The 20577-nt window shown below is 37.6% G+C and overlaps 2 protein-coding genes across 4 annotated transcripts in view; both read left to right on the top strand.

The window, feature by feature from the left end:
* LOC100183178 overlaps window positions 1–3524 on the top strand; it is a 36645-nt gene extending 33121 nt beyond the window's left edge. For both annotated transcript variants that reach the window (XM_026837100.1, XM_026837099.1), the window contains exons 14-17: window positions 408–557; window positions 1024–1178; window positions 1785–1922; window positions 2371–3524. In XM_026837100.1, the coding sequence (XP_026692901.1) occupies window positions 408–557; window positions 1024–1178; window positions 1785–1922; window positions 2371–2737 (810 nt within the window). In that variant the 3' untranslated portion in view covers window positions 2738–3524. The remainder of the gene's footprint in view (window positions 1–407; window positions 558–1023; window positions 1179–1784; window positions 1923–2370) is intronic.
* Window positions 3525–5170: 1646 nt separating this feature from the next.
* hnf1 (transcription factor protein) lies at window positions 5171–18591 on the top strand. Of its 2 annotated transcripts, XM_009862143.3 has the most exons (15): window positions 5171–5501; window positions 5637–6896; window positions 10596–10681; window positions 11198–11311; window positions 11741–11847; window positions 12431–12580; window positions 12818–12895; window positions 13983–14073; window positions 14705–14923; window positions 15234–15304; window positions 15798–15960; window positions 16347–16460; window positions 16971–17065; window positions 17536–17611; window positions 18163–18591. In XM_009862143.3, exons 2-15 carry the CDS (start codon window positions 5695–5697, stop codon window positions 18201–18203), a joined length of 2607 nt encoding a protein of 868 aa, XP_009860445.2. In that variant the 5' UTR covers window positions 5171–5501; window positions 5637–5694; the 3' UTR covers window positions 18204–18591.
* Window positions 18592–20577: the final 1986 nt, after the last annotated feature.

The following is a 20577-nucleotide window of genomic DNA, read 5'->3' as shown; positions in this document are numbered from 1 at the left end:
CCGAAGGTTGATGTAACGTTAATTCGATTACTAGCTTGTCTACTTTATTCCACCCTATATTTAATCAGCAAGGTGTTATTTATTCGTTTTGTGTCAATGTTATGATTAAGCTATTGTAAGAAGACGTTCAAATAATGTTATGTACCCAATTTAGTGTTCGATTTACGGTAATTTACAGTTTTAGTTTAACGTATATAGTACTGTGGGGTAAGATGGGATACAATTAGCACCTGAATCTCATATTTCCTGGACGTGTTTTGAACAATTAATAACGCTTTTTGAGATTTAGTGGGCTATGGGTATTCTCTTTGTTTACTATTAAATAAAACGAGAAAAGATTATGAAAACATGTCCCATTTTTCTCTATACCCTAAATTAAACAAAGTTATAACTGTATAATATTACAGTCTGCGAAGCGACGCGCTGATCCAGCTTACGATTTCACGGAGGCAAGTCTGTACAACATTGGTCGCCAGGTGGCGTGCGGGATGCACTTTCTATTTCGCTCAAAAGTCATACACGGTGACGTAGCTGCAAGAAACATCTTGGTTGGGAAGGTAAGTGTAAACGGTTTATATATAAGTTATTGAGGTTCTATATATCATTGGAAATATTCACCCGGCGCTGTGGAACATTGAGTAGCGCGCCACATTCAGTTTAGATGAAATGATATACCGTATACGGTCAAGTTTCGACGCTGCTACCATTGTACGCGTGTTTGTCCTTAATTGCTCCGACCCAGTTGTCTCTTATCGGTTGTTTAAATTCTCTGCAATACATTACAAAAAATGTCTTCGCAAAAATAGTTACCCACAAAATTAAATATATTATCACAGACAAAGTTACTTACGTGGTAACTGGTATATGATCACAAAAGACATGAGGTTTATGAAACAGAACACCTGTGTTTTAACGACTATCGTTGCCCGATATGTGATTATAAATAAATTCTATTCATTAAATTTTTCTATTCTAAAATATACGTTTTGTATGCTGCACAAGTTACATGTTTTTTTGTTGCAGAACTTAAAATGCAAAATTTCCGACTTCGGTCTAGCAAATGATGTATACAGATACGGTCTAATCAAGGGCTCCACCGAGCGACGAGTACCTTTCAAATGGGTGAGCCCTGAAAGAATGCTTGGCGGACAAGTCCCAATTACGTGGCGCAGTGACGTGTAAGTAACTTTGTTTATAAAATGACGATTCAGAAAATGTGCCCACGGCTAAACTGACTTACATAAGTATTTTTGGTCATTTTAATCCTCCAAAACAAACGAAGATTTTTTGATCAAGCGGTTTTTATCGCGATATGCGTACGGAGATATGAGATTGCTTGTATGGAGTCTACTGTAAACTTAATTAAACTTGCGCCAATGCAATGTCAGTCTGCTGCTGCAATCGTTGCGTGTGGCTTATCGCTGCTACTATTGTGGGCGTATGTGTTCTTGGGCAAGACACTTAACGGCAGTTGCTCCAACCCAGTGGTTACTAATGGGATATCCAAGTTGTCAGCTATACAGAAAAACAAAATTAAAAAGTTAAATAAAACTAACCAACCGCAAAGGTGCACACACGTGGTATAACTCGTAAGCGGGCACGAAGTGAGTGAAACAGAACACCCGTGTTATAACCACTGTGATTGCATCGCCACGCGAGATTAATAAAGTTGCACTCATTTATTTCGTCGTGTTTTATCTGATATTAACTTTTACAAAAAATAACACCACATATAAATGACGATATAATTTCAATTTAGATTAAAATTTATTTCTATTATGTAGCTGGTCGTTTGGAATTCTGTTGTACGAGATGGTCACGCTAGGTGGCGCCCCGTACCCTGGAATGGATCACGTGACAATACTGAGTTCACTGAAAAAAGGATACAGAATGCCAAGGCCAGATTCTTGTAGTGAATATTTGTAAGCTAATTTTTCATTTAAACATAACTTTGTTCCATAGAAGTGGAATAAATTTCGTGAATCTAACCCTGGTCTGGTGCTTATAAAGTTGGGCGATTCTTGGGTAAAAATACAATAAGGATCTGGTACTACGAAATATGTATAACGGTCAAAATTCAAGTCCAACAAATTGTATAAAATAAGGGATATATATTTCGCCCTTATGGCATCGTCACTCTCTTTATTCACTAGACTCATTTTCGATAGACGTAGCATTTTAGGATTTGCTATCAGGATACCCCGAATGTTCAACTTTCAGAGCCATAATACATGGCACTTAGCCTGTTAACTAGCGTTCACGGTCAGGAAGCATGGGGATTTAAGAGCTCACGGTATCCCATCATTTCCTATAGTACCATACCCTTATAGCTTATGGCTGTTAACATAAGTTTTTGATATGTTTCTGTAGGTATAAAGTCATGATGGATTGTTGGGAATGGACAGCCATAAAACGACCGACATTCATCGACCTTGAAGAACGTTTGAAGAGCGTTGACTGGATGACAAGTTCCTCCATACAAGCTATGGAAACTGTCGATACGTCTAAATACGAAGCGGATATCGGTCGAAGGGACTTAGGTCCAGAAACGTCTGAAACGGCCGAGGATGGGCAGCGCTGTACTGACGATGCAGTGATTTCAAATGTAGGAAATGGTGTACAAGAACAAGAAGTTTCCAGGCAGAATGAAACGAATGGAGTCGGGAGCACACAACATGATTTTGGAAATGGGTTCTGGACAGGCGATTTATTTGTGCGCCTTGAATCAGACGCATAACTTTTCTACAGTTCCACTGTACGTAGAAATTGACTCAAATACCCATAGATCTCAATTCTTTTCAACTCAGGACCTTGGAACGTGAACAGCATACCACACAAAAACGATATGCAGATAGTATGGGGTGAGATTCGAAACTTTTATCAAAAATATTCCATTTTTCCGAATTGTGTTTATCAGTTAAAGATATTTTTTTAAGTGATACGGTTATATAATTCTTTAAATGTTCTTTGTTTACTACCAAATGGGTCGATAAAAGAGAATGAAAACATATCCCATTTTGCCCCAACCTACTATACTTGCAAATGACCGGTTATCCTTTTGAATACATAGCAATCATATGAAGTAAAAAGATGTAAAAAAACTCCTACAGGCAAAATGCGTGTCCGCTATATATATATACAGCAAAGTTTCTTTATAGTAGGGTGGGAGAAGACGGGACACTTTTGGCACATAATATCCAAATATTTTGATCGTGTTAAACAATTAACAGCAGTATATGGGAGTCGTGCGGTTTTTTTAAAAGTCTTTTAAAGTTCTTTGTTTATGACCAAATGAGACAAGAAAATAGTATTAAAAAGTGTTTCATCTTCCACCACCCTATTATATATCCATGAACGTACAAAATACCACAGTACAGTTTTCAGCATAAAACATTAGAAAAGAATGTACCAGGAAAAAAATCTAGGTTATCGTTACGAAAAAGTGATTTATGCATGTCTAACGTTGTTGTTTTACTTTTGTGTTTCGTCGCGTATTTGATTAAATGTAATCGAAAACAAAAAAAGAGTTCTGTGCTTTTGATTTCGAAATTACAGTCATACTTATGATTTGTAAAAACTCTTTATAGGTAATGGGATTTATAGGTTGCATCCGGCAATTGATGTATTAGGAAATAAAGGTATAGTACTGGAGGGTAAGATAGGATACTGCATCAAATAATGTCCCATATTACCTGATCATGTGTTTAACAATTATAGCCCCACACCTTTGGAGTCGTGAGGCTATATAGGGTTTTATAACACTTTGGATGTTCTTTGTTATCTATTAAATGGGACGAGAAAATAGAATGAAAGTTTGTCCAATCTTACCCAATCTACTATACTGTATACAATGGCCCAAATATTGTGTCTTTACGCACATATTTGTTTCTTATGGGAGTTTAACTTGGGAATAATTTAACATAAATGACTTGTTGTTTGTCTGCTTGGTGTAGCGACCATACCCACGTTTTTTCAATTAATTGCAAGTACGTCTTAACCATAATAAGCGTGTTTATACAACTGCTGTTTTGGCGCCATGTCCTGACTTTTCGCTTTATATATTTTTCAATCTTCGCTACCGTATTTGAAGATACAAACAAAAGTTATTATTTTAGTAGGATGGGGGAAGATGGGACACCTTTACCACATAATATCCAAATATTCTGATCGTGTTTTAAACATAAAACAACGGTCAAACGGAGTCGAGGGAAAAAGTTTTATAATTACTAGAATTTTTTTGTTACCAAATATGACGAGAAAATAGGATGATAAGGTGTCCCATCTACCCCCACCCTACTATATAAAAAAGTAAACCAAAAACAGTTTATCTACAACAACCCAAATGTAAACCTTAAGTGGAAGTAAATGCAACCTTACGATTGCGTTGATTCGAAACATCTAATTTAACGTAATGCACGCGCCGCCCGTTGCTTGTCCTGTTTATCGCCACTGACGGGCTTTGGAGCCAAAGACTTTGTGTACCGTAGGCAAACATGCTCCACCTGGAACGAAGCATTTGCGCAAACATTTCTTCTCGTGTTACTTCTATATTGCTTCGTAAGATGCAGACGGAATTTATTGCTGTAAGCTAGCCTCGTTTATTAGCAAGTCAGTGGGAAATTTTAGGTCACTTTTTACTCGAACTTCTAAGACAGAAAATAGTAATTTTATATTTATAACCAAGCAGGTGTTAAATCTAAATACAACTGGTATAGGCATATATCACCAGTTTTAGCCAAGTCATGCAAAAATGGCTTGTAGAAAATGATCAAAATAAATGTCTTGTCTATAATATTTAAATAAGTTTACTTATAAATTAAACGGCCCCTAAACTTACTTAAATATTTCAGTACATTGAATTTGATAGATTAGTTTGTTTGGTGTTAGTTTAGGGTTCTTTTATTGCGGTATAGATGGGCGGAGAGATATTGTACTATGCCAGCAATGAATAAAACGGGAAACATACGTGAAGGTGCACTTGACTATTCTCAAGGTGCATTTTCTGATATTAGTACAGCAGCTAATTTGTCTGGGGATAAATCGGAACAAAAAATTGAAAAAAGGGACATCAAATTCACTCCACACCAGTATAGGTTAATGCAAGAGATAGAAGAAAGCGGCATCACGCATTCTTCTATTATACGGTTCCTCCGAGCGAAAGAACTCAGATCGGAAGAGCAATCTAAAATTAAAGCAACCAAATCCATTACACCAGCTACAGATGGTGGAAATACTGAAACAGTAACCAATTCTGGGCGTGATAAAAATACCCAGAACATTTTACTTGCTTTACAAAATGGCGCCTCAAGAAATCCCGCTAACCATGAAGCTGCTGAAACGTACAATAGTTCAAACCTAGAAAGTTTACCGAAAGTTAATATAGTAACCACATATCAAACCGAAACATTGGTCAAGTGTTCAACTACTGCAACTCAAACTGTACTAGAGCTGGAAACGAAATCAACTCAAACTGAAAATGTAGAAGATATAGAATTTAAACTGTAAGTACCAATAACTAATTAATACTTCTTAATTTTAGCCAAGCATCTTTTAGAATCTTAGCTTTTGGTAAAATCTTTGTTCTTTCCAGTGTTGTATATTTGGTTTTATAGTATGTGCATATTTTTTATTTTAAGGCCTGACCGACCCGCCAGTCGTACAAAGCTACCAAGCTCTAAGCCATTCGTGTCAATCATGCAGAGTGTATCTGACCACGGTAATCAGATGTATTGTAAGTTGGAAACACCAGAAGGTTCCCAGGAGCAACAGTTTGCCCCAATACCGATTTCCGAACCAAACCAACCAAACATTTATGAGGACTCCGAGTTTTCTCAGCCCGAACAAAAAGACAGGGATTCTGTTATAAAAAAGGATCACGGCCAAGGGTTCCCGGTCGGACAAGACGCCATGACAGCAGATACCATGCCAGAAGACGATTCACGAAGCCGAGCAACTGTACAAGAAGAAAAACCTGAAAACTCGGTTTTACATGACATGCAGACGATGTCTGCCAACCCGGACCAGCTACGACAACATAACTATTTTGGGGATGAAAAATTAACGTCTGAACAAGCATATATAAATGATCATATGCTTATGAATCAGCGACTCAATGGAAGCTTAATAAACGTTCTTCCGCCCCAGCCCCCAATACAGGCAAACATGCAGCCGCCTATGTCAGACTACAATTCAGCCTTAATTACTCCAGAGACAATGAACCAGTACTACCCTCAAATTACATCGACTTCAGTTCATTTGTCATCTAATGGCAACTACACCGGCGCTGTAGACGGAAATACGGAGATTTCAAACCATCAGCAGTCGCCTCACGTCCCCGACCCCCCGACTTCGTCGCCCCCTTCCCAGGCTTACATAACCCATTTTCCGCACGATGGGCAGTTAGCAACAAACGAAGACTCAATCCGCGTTATGCCACACGGTTCGCATGTTGTACACCATCGACCAAACACCATAGACACTTTCCAGCAGCAGCTAATGCAGTCAGAAACGGAAGCCAACTATTCCCAAGCTATGGACATCACCAGTCCGGATGCTATTGCTCTCCATCAGCTCCAAAACGCCTATGACCCGACTAGAAGCATGTACCTCTATTCGAATCCCATCGACGATGCTAATGCCGCTACAATACAGTCACATCATCCAATAGAAATGCACCAAGTAGCTCTGGGTGTTACGAAGAGCGAAATCGACTCCGATGACGGTTATAACCAGGGTCGGACCAGATCTCGGCTCCGGAGGCGTGAGTTAGAAAAACGGGAAGATCAAGATCCTGATCCGTACGATCAATCTAGCACACCCGAGAGAACCATTGACGACATTTTGAAAGGAACACCAGGAAACGAAGAACGAAGGAAAAAAATAGAAGAATTGCTCAAGTAAGTGAAATATTATTACGTTTAGATAATATATATATAGTACTGTAGGGTAAGGGGATTGTAACTTATTTCCTAATTGAGTTTTTAACAAAGAAGCATGCTCGTTTAGAGTCGTAAGGATGTGGTTCAATAATTCTGTAAATATTTTTATTTAATACCAAATGGGTCAAAAAAGACACTGAAAACATAAATCATTATACTCTAAAATGCTATAACTCAAATTATGAATTTACTAGAACCTTTTATAAGTAAACCCATGCGATACCATGAGTTTGGACGCATGGCACTGAATGAAAAAGAAGTTTAAATTCATAATTTAAAGTTAAAAAAAGAACTTTGTTTTTATTTGTATTAATAACAAAAAGTGGGGAACTTTCAGGTGGTAAATCCCCTTGTTAAAAACACGTGCTGGGAATCGTAGTAGCATTTTAACCATTAACGATTCACTCAAACATCGTATCTATTCAATTTTCGCCATGATTATCAATGATTAATGTTATACATTCATACTATATTTACTAGTGCGCCTATGGCAACATAGGGACTCGTATTCCAAAGCCGCTTGTTAAGTATTGGTTGATCATTTATTCAAGTCAATCTTTGACTACTATCAAAAGGTGTTCTATTGCTGTTTGTATAAAAGCGCATCTTCTTCCATTGGCACCTTCCATTAATATGTTAAGCATTAACCGTATCCACGTCAGTAAATTGCATGGGTCACTTGGTTTCCACAAAAGCAAGTCGGCTAAAAATTAACCTCCGAGAGGAATTTTGTACAATGAAAGTACTATTAATGTATAACCGACCGATTGCGTTTTCGGCAAGAAACCGGTAACCATTGAATAGTCGAACCGTGTTGATCTATAGGAAGCCAGGCTACGGATTTGTGCTTGAAATTCAATAAGTTTACATACGAAATGCATGGATACTGGCATTATATGCACATGCATGCTTTACTTTAGTGGGTTATGTAAGTTTGTTTGCATGGTTGGACCGTGCTAATATTAGAAAGATGTTTCAAGAGTTGGAAAAACTTTGGGTTTTTAAACATTTATACATGTTTGGTAAGGATATATAGGACAAGTCTACTTTCAGAACTAAAACAATGTAGGAGAAAAATCATTTCGAAAAACCGCTTATAAAGAAGACTAAATTACTCTAGAATTTTCTGTTGGCCGTTTTCAAAAGGTTTTCGTTGTTTGACAGGTTGCGCAATATTCCGAGTGTGAACGACCTGCGTAGCGGGTTATGGAGCAGTCCTTGTACTCGCTTTTGTTCCATATATAGTGATCAAACATTAGTTTGTTTGCCTGGCAAAAAGCGCTCATTGTCAGCGGGCGGAGGCAACCCGTACGCATTGTCACGACTCGTGGTATACCCTGGATGTATATGCTAATTCATACAAATCGTGGTGTTCTATCTCACGGAAAGAAGACTGCGTGTTTTATCTAAATCCACACCTTATCCGGCCTAAAGTAAAACCCCTTTGAAGTTGCAAAACAGTATGTGTAGGATCATTTTAAAACTTGATAAAAAAATGGCCCCTAACACAAAACCATTCGCCTTGATATTGTATCAAAACCAAATGTAGCAGCGACTCAAGTTGTTCTATCCTGTAGAGTCAAAACTTGTTTGGTGCTACAGTGTTCATGTAATTAATCATTCTCGCGGCGTTCGTGGGCGTTTTACGTTTTACTTAGCATTATAAATCAGACTAGTATTATACGACCGAACGACCTTCGACGGTCGTTTAACCTCGCCCGTCAATTAGGAAAACTAGTGCGATAAAATTTTGTTTGAATACGCGTTGCCGGGCAGGCAGGCAAACATGCTAATCGAACCATATTTGTTTGTCCCCATTGCAGTTACGTGGGTCGCAGTTTTAAAGCCTTTATACAGCATGAAACTAGATCTTTACTGGAATGCTGTTATCGACACTGCAAAAGGCTGTTCAACCACAAAACACGTTTTTGTTTGTATAGTATGAACCATGATTATGCAGTTTTAACGGCATTTTAATAATACAGGTTTAACAGCCTGAACAGACACGAAATAAAACGGTTATGGAATACAGTTACGTAACATATAGTATAGGTTGGGAAAAAAGGGTCCTGTTTTTATACTATTTGCTTATTTCATTTGGTAGTAAACAAAGTATATTTACAGAAATATATAACTGTATAGCATCACGACTTCAAAAGAGCGTATAGTTAATTGTTTAAAACACGATCAGGAAATGTGGAATTTAGATGCTAACGGTGTCCAACCTTACCACACAGTACTATACGTTCAGTAACGTATTTGGTTGGAAATAATACTGCGAATGGTACACCGTTGGTTCTTGAAACCCCTTTAGCAACTACGGTGCGACGCCTGTTAAATTTTACCTCGTTGCTCGGAGAGAGACGGGAAGATTACTTACGCAGTTGGTTCTAGTTATGTCCGGCTGCTTGGTAAAATATTAACGCCACGTATAGACGACACAGTGTAAAACAAAATAGTAAATCATTTGCTGGCAATAGCAAAACCTGAACCGTATAAATTCAATTGGGTCATAGAAGACGCTGTCATATGCCCGGAAACGGCAGTCGTCGACTTTAAACTGGCGGGGTAATATAGCGTTAAAAACTTTGAAGGCTATTTCAGCTGCTTTTTCGGTATATTTTATGGAGTAATCATCTTAATTGTAATTTTTTTAATGTAGATTATTAGGCTTGTCATACATATTTTCTGATATAGGCTAGTGATATAGACCTTTAGATTTTTTTTTTTGGTAATAAAATCATTTAGTTTAACACTAAAGGCTTGGAGTTTATATACGGTCGTGCCCGCCCGCGTAGGTTTAATTACGACAAAAATAACAATTTCGCGAGAAAGCCGCTGATTTCAATTTAGAAATAGTTCATTGGCAGCATATGCTTGGTTATAGGCAGCTACGTGAGAATTTGTCAGAGCGCAAATATCATTTAGTTATCGTCTTGTTTGCCCTGTACCTGTCGTTTACAGAGCCGGGATCCCTCCGAGATAAAGTGGATTAATCATTTACTAGCGTACGTACAGTAACTGTATTGTATCCAATTTGAGACGAACAGCAAAGATATTCTTGTAGGCCGCTTTGGATGAACAAAATACCAAGCATACAATACTTGAACATTTACACAAGAAACATACAGATACTGTTAGACGTAAAAACCTTTTGTAAAATTCGCAAACAAGAATTTTCTGTATGTAACAGAATCGTATAGCGTTATTGTAGGGCAACTAATGACTTAACGCGACACACGTATCTTTCTACTTTGGACAAATTATTGTATGTTTATATTGTATTGTGAGTTAAGTTACCGTTAGCGCCCAAACCACGTATTCCCGAAGCGGTTTAAACAATTTACATTTGTTTTAAACAATTATGTACCAACACTCTTTTTAGGGCGCGGGGCTACGGTTATACAATTCTAAAAATACTCCTTGTTTACTACAAAATTGGACGAGAAAAACGCATGATTTTTTCTCGTTTAACCCTATTACCATGATGTGGTTATTATTAACCATATCATGAACTTCATATTGATAATTTTAACAGGGTCTATAAGCTACCTTTTGGTTACCAAGCTAATATTACCTAAATGTACTATTTAAGATAGTAGGCCTATAGGTTTGGTTGTAAACTGTAAAACTAACATTTTCATTTGGATAACATAGACAAGACCCATGGCGGGCAGCAAAACACATCAAGAACTATATGGCAAGGCACAACATTCCACAACGAGAGGTGGTCGATTCCACAGGTAAATTTAATAACACTTAAAACAGTATATATAATACAGTAGGGTGGGGGGAGACCCGACACATTTTACCTCTATTTTCTTGCCCCGTAGAAAATTCAAGAAAATATAAAACTATATGCCCATGACTCCCATTGACCGTTAGTAATTGTTTAAACACGATCAGGATATTTAGATATTATGTGCTAAAGGTGTTCCATTTTCCCGCACCCTACTATATATATATTTTGATCATTTTGACCTATTACCCACAAAAAAAAACTATATATGCATACATAGTGTCATCAATTTAGTGTATTCCCTATTTTGCTACACATATTCACTAACAAAACTTGAATAAGGTATAGTAGAGTGGGAGAAGTTGAGACACCTATTTTTTCTACATTCCCGTCCCATTTGGTTGTTAAGACCCATAAAATTGTGTTACCACGACTCCTATTACAGACTGTTGTTAATTGTTAAACACACGATTGATTAATATAAGGTATATCCCTAATCTTAAACAAATTAACGTTTTAGGTCTAAACCAAAGTCATTTATCCCAACACCTAAACAAGGGAACGCCAATGAAAAACCAAAAGAGAGGATTACTTTATGCCTGGTGGACTAAAAAGCAAGACGAAGTCGCTGCCCGTAAGTTACTATAAGATTCCTTTTGTAACCGTGTTATATGAAATTAAATAAATAAATGTAACTTCTTTATTCTCACGTGGCGGGAAAACGAAAGTCGTTATAACACAGGTGTGCTGTTTCATACATCTCGTGCCCCCTTACGAGTTACCGCGTATGTAACTTTGTGGGTGTTTCTTTTGTCTGTAGGCTATGGCTGGCAATTTAAACTGCCCATGAGGACCACTGGGTTAGAGCAATTGCATTTAACTGTCTTTCTCAAAGACACATACGCCCACAATGATACCGGCGGCGAGCGTTGAACCCTTCCGAGCTCTGAGTTAGAGGCAGACGAGAAACGACGTTTATTCGTATAAAAAAAAACAAGTATTAGGCTACAAATGAAGTAGGTCTATAAGGTGTCCGAATTATTATTTTGAACATTTTTTTTAGAATTCAAAATTGCTCGAAGTGGTATGGGAGCTGAACAGGTTGAAGAAGCCGCTGGAGTGAGCCCAAGAGCGCGCAGAAACCGTTTTAAATGGGGACCCGCTTCGCAGGTTTGATTATAAATTGTTTTAGCAACAAAGAGAAATAAATTACTGCTTTCTTTGAGTGACTAAATTAAAAGCAGTCTAAAATACAACCATGCGTTTTATAGTTATATAGCACGACTGATATATTCAAACATTTGTTTAAGGTCGGTAAATTTAGGGCTGGTAAAGTCGTGTCATTAAGATCAAATAAGACCTTTATTTTAAAGCGTTTTGATGTCGGAATATGCTTACTAAGAGAACTATAATTAAGTTCAAAGTACATTTGTAAAATAAAAGCTGATTTGCGTCATTTGGAAACACATGAAATATGGTACCCCACATAATATTTTCAATTTCGTTTTAACAAATAACAAACTATTTTAATACCGAGCGAATGCGTGAATAAATACTGTATTTTATATTTACTACCAAATGAAACAATAAAATAAAAAGAAAACATGTACCATCTTACGCAACTTATAGCACTTTGAGTTAAGATGGGACACCTTCAGCATATAAAACCTTATTTCTGAGTCGTGTTTTAAGAATTACCAGCAAATATCTTACCCATCACCCTTGCTTACTCTACGCCGTCTTATTCTTTCAGAGAATCCTATATGAGGCGTACCAACACCAGAGGAATCCTACCAAAGAAGAAAGAGAGGAACTTGTTAAGAAATGTAACCGTGCTGAGTGCAATCAGCGAGGTGTATCGCCTTCACATGCAAATGGCCTGGGTTCAAATTTGGTTACAGAGGTAAGGTTTTGTCATCTGAGATAAATGTAATTCGCTTTATCCTTGCTGCTTATTACACGAGTGTTCAGTTTCAAACACCTCGTGTTTTCATATTTGTAACATTGGGGGGGGGGGGGGTTTCTGGCCTAAATCTCATGCCCCATGAGTGTCATGCAGCATGATCTAAGCCAAATCGATTTGAATACTAGCCCTCGGTTTTATGCCCGAATTTATGCTAAAATACTTTTATTTCCGAAGGTACGAGTGTATAACTGGTTCGCGAACCGTAGAAAAGAAGATGCATTTCGACATAAACTTGCACAAGACTCTTACTTGGTAATTTCAAAACATTGTTTAACATAACTTTGTGTAACACTGTTGTAGAATCCGCACACGTCTGTAGGCTATATGCCTGTGGTTTACTCCAGTGCTCTTCAACCTTTTTTGGGTTGGTGAACCCCTAAAGTTGTTGCGACAAACTCATGCACCCCTGTTTGTTTAAACAAAAAAACTAATGATGTTTCGCGATTCCCAGTGATGCAAGATATATAATTCATATAAAAAAAACTGTAGGAAAGTGGCTAAATTTGTTAAAAATGTTCAAAACTGAGTATTATTGCTAAAAATTGTTGTAGTTTGTGATGCACCCTTGTATACCCTTTTGTACTGGTTCCCCCTGACATATTTTGATGCACCCTAGGGTGCACCGTGCACACCGGTTGAAGAGCACTGGTCTACTCAGAGTCAGACTGCCGATCGAACCGGTTATGCTGCGTATAATCTGCATTATAGTCTGTCTCGGTGGTAAAAAGGGTAATAATGTGTATTCGGGGAACCAAATCCAATTACAGGCTAAATTACTGATGGTATTCTAACTAAACTTTCTGAGGTTAACAACCCCGGTCACGGATTTACCTTATTCAAACAGAATCAAGAATTAACGTTAGTATAGTTTCGATTACTATAGAATAGATTGTCCCTAAGTAACAAACATACCTACAACGCTAAATCACTGCGATTAAACTGGATTAATAATGCTGTTCTAAACAGAACTAAAAATAGCTACATTGAACTTCGCGTTGCAGTTGACAAACGGAAATGGAAAAATGGCGGTTTCGTAACGCATGGTGGTTTTGGAATGCGCCAAAGCATAGATATGACATAACACAATGGAGGGGATTAATAACCGTAGCAATTGACATTAGAAATCCAGAATTTTAAAAGACTGACGATGCAATTTAGGCGAAATTTATATATTTTATTATGCAATTGGTTAGACTCGATTTTTGTCTGTTACGTTTTCGTAGCACCGTGTCCGTGCTGTAGTTCTTTACACAAGAATCCGTCAACTCTGTATAAGCAACATATCAGGGTCAGATTCATGGAAATTATTACAAGATACATTGTAATGTTATGTTTTTAGGGCGACCAAGACCCTTGCCAACCTAGCGAGGGTTCTCCTGAACATAATGGACCACCGTCCAAAGTACAAATCATGGAACAGTTTCCAAAAGGTAAGTCATGCACTTAGAAATAGTTTTTTTTTTGTGATAGTTGTGGAGTATAAATATGTATGGCTGGATAAGACGTTGTCACGTAAGTCATACACTGACTATTTTCTTATGTTAGGTATAGGCTTATAGATTGTACATAGATTGGAGTAAGATGATTCATGTTTTCGTTCTCATTTATTGTTACATTTGGTAGTAAACAAGGATATAGTAAGGTGGGGGGAGATGGGACACCTTTTCATTCTATTTTCTCGTACATTTTGGTAGTAAACAAAAAACAATTAAAGAATTATAAAACCTTGTTCTCGCGACTTTCATAGACTATTGTTATTTGTTTAAAACACGACCAGGATATTTATATATTTTGTGCTAAAGGTGTCCCATCTTCCCCCACCCCACTAAATATAAGTATTGTATAACCGTACTTCACGACTATAAAAGTGCGTTAATTAATATTTGTTAAAAAACGATTCATAATATCATATAGCCTAGGTTATGTGTTACGGTATCAACATTACCTGGCAAACGATAATATATATTATAGCGAACGTGGGGTATGATGTTTTACCACTGCAGATCAAAATAAAGTCAAATATAAACTGGCCTAAAATAATTTTGTTTTAATATTTTGAAGCTGAACCAGGACTATATGGTGAACAACGAGACCACGAGATAAACCGTGACCTTATAAAAGTGGAAGCACATGACAGGAGCCACGTGCCGACGCCACACGCCACGCAGAACATTTCCCTCGTCACGCCATCCGAGGCCTCGGACTCGGCGCAACGAATTGCACAAACATCCCTACCAGTAGTTAGAAGTTCACGCATAAACCAAGGCTGCAGATCACGAGGTAACGTTACTTGGTTATGTCAACTTTTCAAATTTAAAAGCATCGTGAAGCAAATCACTCAATTTCAATGTATAGTTGGCTGGGGTAAAATGGGAGACGTTTTTTGTCCTATTTGATAGTTAACAAAGAATACCTACAAAACAACAATCACCCACTGTAAGTTACATACGTTGTAACTGGTAAGCGGGCACGTGATGTATAAAACAGAACACCCGTGTTATATTGACTGACTTTTTCCGAGCACGCAAGTTACGTAAACCAAGTTACATTCATTCATTTATTCAAGTAACATTCGTCGTTTGCTCCATAGCTCCACCTGGAGTCGTGATTACAAATCTCCCCCTACCTGATGACCTTCAAAGAAGCGACAACTTCTCGTCGGTAAGCACTTACAGTTCGCTGACGAACGTTACCCCAACGAAGGTGCGTTTATTTTTCAAGCATTCTTCACGCCAGTGTTGTAGCAAAACTGTTGGGTCCCTTAGCCACGCCGCTAGCCTATAATGGCTACGGGTCCAATGCTCTATGCTGCTACTGTTGTGGCTGTTTGTTTCCTTAGTCAAGAAATTTGTTATAGGGCCAACTATAGTTGGAATCAACTGCCACGCTTTTTAATTGATTCTCTTTCCCTTTAACAACACTCGTTTTGCTGTTATTGTCCTTCTTTCGTTGTTTCAATAGCATTAACTTCTCTATCGTTTTCAGAGAGATAAATAGAATAAATATGTACGTATGTTACGTTACATAATATTAAAAATAATGTTTACAGTGTTAATGATACACATTATATTTCAACCCCATCTAATAACAATAACAACGTCTTTTCTCAGTACTACTTTGAACCTCGATTATACAACATGGCGTTTCTGTGCAGGTCTCTCACTTTGGTGCACTACCTTCAGTGAATACTCTATCTCCAATCATGAACAGCGTTTTCCAAGTTCAGCAGCCTTCGTCTTCCCAAGAGATGGATCCAGCACAGATGCAATCTACTTTACCCCCGCATAGTCTATTGCTGTCTGGAATCATAGCCTCAGGTATACCATTTACAATCCACCAAGTTACCTTTTTTGTAACTCGTAAAAGCGGGCACGAGGTGTATGAAACAGTGTTGCTCGCTACGCGAAGGTAAATAACGTTACATTCATTCATTCATTCATTTTTTCCGACGCCACGGCCAAGTGGTTACCACGCGAGCCCATTTTAGCATAGCAAAGTTTAGTGGTTCAAGGATCGAATAATTGCATTGTATGGATGATGGCATCTTATTAAACCGTACATGCCTACTGTATAAGGTATCCTATATATTCCAATACCAAAGAGTTCTCACTTCAGCTAACACTACTCGAGCTGCAAAAGTTAGACTTTTACATTCATGAATTTTACAAAAAAAATTGTTTTTATAACCTATTTTCCTTCTTAGTGAGCCAAGCTCCCACTGGTCAACATATGCCAGTCTTTACACCTTTAACGCCCGGTCACGTAGTACACGAACATCACCCGCTCGCAGTGACCCAACTTCATAACCATTCAGCAGGTATAGGCAGACTTCCCTTTACATATAGTATAGGGTGGGAGAAGATGGGACCCTTATGGAACCTATAATAAGCAAATATCCTGATGGTGTTTTAAACAATTAACAACTGTTTATGCTAGCCGTAAGGATACGATTTTAAAATTATTTGAATGTTCTCTGTTTACTATCAAATGGGATGAAAAAATAGAATGAAAAGGTGTCCCATCTCCCCCCACCCTACTGTATAGTACTGTGGTGTACGATAGGGTACCGTTCTAACTAATTCCCATATTTTATAATCGTGTTTTGAACAATTAACAACCGACTTTCAGAGTCGCGAGTCTACGGTTATATGATTCGGTCAATATTCTTTGTTTACTACCAAATGCGACTAGAAAAGAGAAAGAAAACATGTCCCTTCTTACCCCAACCTACTATATTTATCAAACAAATGAATTCATGTTTTTTTTATATACTTTTCCTTGTGGGTTATAATGTTGATCCTTTAATGCAGCAATATGTTATTTTTAGGCGGGTACGGACCACCGCCAACCTATCATTCTAACATTAAGCAAGACTTCAGCGGCTACCAACAAGGGACTTTAGCGTACACTCTTACGGAGCAGGTAAAGCAGATATACGTTTGTTCAGTGATCAGATATTGAATTTCTAACTTGTGGTAACTTGCCTTATCCTCGCTTGGTGGGAAAACAACGACTGTCCTTATAACACGGGTGTTTGGTTTCATACAACTCGTGCCCGCTTACAAGTTACCGTGTATTTAACTTTGTGAGTGTGTGTGTGTGTTCAGAGATAAAGCAATTGCTGTTAACTGTCTTGCCCAAGTACACATACGCCCACAGATACTAGCAGCAACGAGCCTTGAATCTGTACCCCTGGGTTAGAGGCATGCTGCGCGCTGACCACTATACCTCGGCGCGAAATATATTCATAAAGTATCCATTTGCAAACGCTAAGTAATTAATACAGACCACGGCCTACTAGAGATCTCTAGTAGGCCGTGTACAGACCCAAATGAAGAGAGTATGAATGCATTTTTACCATTGTGTTTACATTTTATATTAAAATCTCGCAGAGACGTGACCCGTCGATATCCGTGCAAGATGTAAACTCCAGTCAATCTACTTCATTAGTGTTGTCAAATGCTACAGGTAAATAAGTCTCTTTGCTTTCTAATATGCAAAAAGTTGACTCAATTTTCTATAAATAAAGTATATTAGGGCGGGGTAAGATTGGTCACGTTTTCGTTCTATTTTTTTCGTTCAATTTGAATAAATGAATGAATGTAACTTACTTTATCCTCGCGTGGCGGAAAACGATAGTCGTTATAACGCGGGTGTTCATACACCTCGTTCCAGCTATTACGAGTTACCACGTGTGTTACTTTGTTGGGGGTAGTAAACAAAGATTATTCACTGAATTATGTAACTGCAGCCGCACGACTCTAAAAGCACGTTGTTTGTTGTTCAAATCACGATTATGAAACATGGAATTTAAATGCTAACTGTATCCCATCTTACCCCACAGTACTATTTGTTACATGTGCTGGTCTATAAAAACACACCAGTTTAACGTTTTGTTGTATTGTAAATGATTTTAGACACATATCATTCCAAAGAGGACGGTTTGGGAAAAATACACTATAACTAAAAGTAAATGCATACTTTTTACGACGTATAAATTGTTATTTTTTTGTTTTAAGTGGACACTCCTACAATTGTATACCAACAGCCTGTCAACTAAGTTGCTGAAGAGAAAAAATCGCTGTTTCCATTTTCACCAAATCAACTTTTAATTTTCTTCAATATTTTAATCGAGCTTTTAGTGTTAAACCGTTTTCAATCATTGCTTCACTTTTGAATCCGAATCATTATTAATTAGCCAGCGATGTTGCAATCTACCTCTGCTAATTCTAATTCTTCATTGTGCTTATACAAATATGTACTATTTTTTTAATTTTGTGCCCTGTCTTTAAAAGTGAGTACTAATATTTTTCTCTGTGCTAATTTCTCGCTGTACTCCATCTCCGTGTTACTGTGCCTATTCTACACTGGTTTGCGAAGCATCCGTCTGATGTTATGAGCAGTTCGCTAAATAAAATTTAATTTCTGTACGAATTCAGAATGAAGTACAGCGAAAAAATATTTATTGTGTAAAACTAACAAAAATTACTATTTTTATCAAGTATCGTTTGGTCTAGAATCTAGACATAGGGTGGGGAAAGATGGGACACCTTTAGCACAGAATATCCAAATGTCCTGATCGTGTTTTAAACAATTAACAACGGACTATGGAAGTCGTGAGGATGAAGTTTAATAATTTAGTAATAACATGTTTTGATATCCGTGGATCTCGTTTGCTTATGTCAAAAAAACAAGTAAGCACTTCTCGTTCCGGGTCACGTAGTATCAATTCGTGCACTTTACCATTACGATAAATGAGAGCTATAACAGTGTGGTCGGATGTTGGTTATTCAGGTATAGGTTTATTTTGTTTTGTGGTATGGCTTTATCAACTTATATAACCCATTAGTGACCACTTGACGTGAGCAATTGCTGTTAGATGTGTTACCCTTACGTTGTTTTTTTCTTTTTTATCAATAAGCGTGTTTTAACAACTGTTGTTTTACCGTAACTACCACCAGTCTTTTCGTTTTTGTTAACTCTCGTGTTCTTTGTTATCGTGACCGAAGAGACGAAATAAATTTTATTCATTCATTTATATACCCAAGAAAACATACGCCCACAATGGTAGCAAGAACAAGGCCTTTTGGGAAAAGCATGGTCAAAAAGACAGGCGTTAATCTAATAAAACAGGAAGCGGATGAAAACTTTCTAATTGTAAACTATTTTTTACACTTATGTTGCTTACCGCATGTTCGTTTTATTCATGTTTCGTTTGTCAAATAATTTTAGTTGAAAGTTGAAAAAAGTTAGTTGAAAATTAAAAAGTTTCAAAACACCAACTACAGCTCGAACTGTTCGCACTTATTCTTACTTTTTATGTATGCTCCCTAAATCGTGTTAGCTCTGTTCGCACCATTCATGCTATTTGCGCGTAGGTGTTTAGAGGAGCAAATTGGCGTGCCTGCCTCTAACCTTATAATATGTTATAGATTCATCGCTCTTCGTTGCAACCGTTGTGGGTGTTAATGACTTTGGACAAGACAGTTAACGGCAATTGCTTGAAATCAGTGGTCACTAATTGGTTGAGAAGTTTGTCAGCCATCCGAAAAAATCACAACCACAAAGTGGGCCTACGGTGTTAAGTCGTAAGGTGGCACTCCGGGTACAGCTATTTTTTTTAAATGCAGAATTACTCGCAAAGTTACATACGTGCTGGCAACTAACAAGTAATGGGCACTAGATGTGTAAAACGCAACACCTGTGTTATAAAGACTGCTGTTTCCTGCCACGCGAGAATAAATCAAGTTAGATTTTTTTTATATAACGACTATCGTGGTCCCGCCAGGCGACGATAAACAAGTTTCATATTTATTCGTTCAAATTTGCATAGTTACCTGACGGCAACGGTTTACTTTAAAAAAACATCAAACAAAGAAAACATTGCACAAAACACCCGTGTTATAAAGACTGTTATCTTCCTGTGACGTAAGTATAAAGCAAGCTACATTCATTTTCATATAAGGACTATTTTTATATGACGGCAACGGTTTAAGCTAAAGAAACACAAAACAAAGAAAACATTGAAACAGTAAACCCGTGTGATAACAACTGTCGTTGGCCCGCCAGGTGTGGTTAACAAGTTTTATTCATTCATTCAAGTTTCCATAGCTACCTTGATGGAAACGGTTTGTAAAAAACAACAACCCGTTTTAAATAAAGTATAAAAACTCCTAGAAATCAGGGCAGTTCTCTCTCTGGCTTGACACTATGAACAGCTATATTTGGGTTTTTGGTGTTGCTTTTAGACCAAGTTTTATGCATGTACTGCTGTTTTCATTGCAGTCTGTTTACAGCGTTTTATCGATTGAGGTATAGCTCTAGCGGTAGGCCGTGAAACTAGGGCGTCTAAACCTAACGGGATTTTTTGTTAAAACATGAATAAAGGAATGAAACTTACTTTATTCTCGCGTGGCCGGAAAAAGACAGTCGTT

Source organism: Ciona intestinalis, chromosome 12 (assembly GCF_000224145.3).
Source record: "Ciona intestinalis chromosome 12, KH, whole genome shotgun sequence".
NCBI lineage: Eukaryota > Metazoa > Chordata > Ascidiacea > Phlebobranchia > Cionidae > Ciona > Ciona intestinalis.
The sequence above is the reverse complement of the archived record's forward strand: the minus strand, read 5'-3'. Positions and strand labels throughout refer to the sequence as shown.

What these genes read in the sequence shown, in the direction of transcription:
- hnf1 (XM_009862143.3), top strand. Translation starts at nt 5,695, where the DNA reads ATGCAGAGTGTATCTGACCACGGTAATCAGATGTATTGTAAGTTGGAA. An exon ending in AAAATAGAAGAATTGCTCAA is followed by an intron (nt 6,897 to 10,595) that starts GTAAGTGAAATA and finishes TGGATAACATAG; the next exon opens with ACAAGACCCATGGCGGGCAG. An exon ending in GTCTGGAATCATAGCCTCAG is followed by an intron (nt 15,961 to 16,346) that starts GTATACCATTTA and finishes TTTCCTTCTTAG; the next exon opens with TGAGCCAAGCTCCCACTGGT.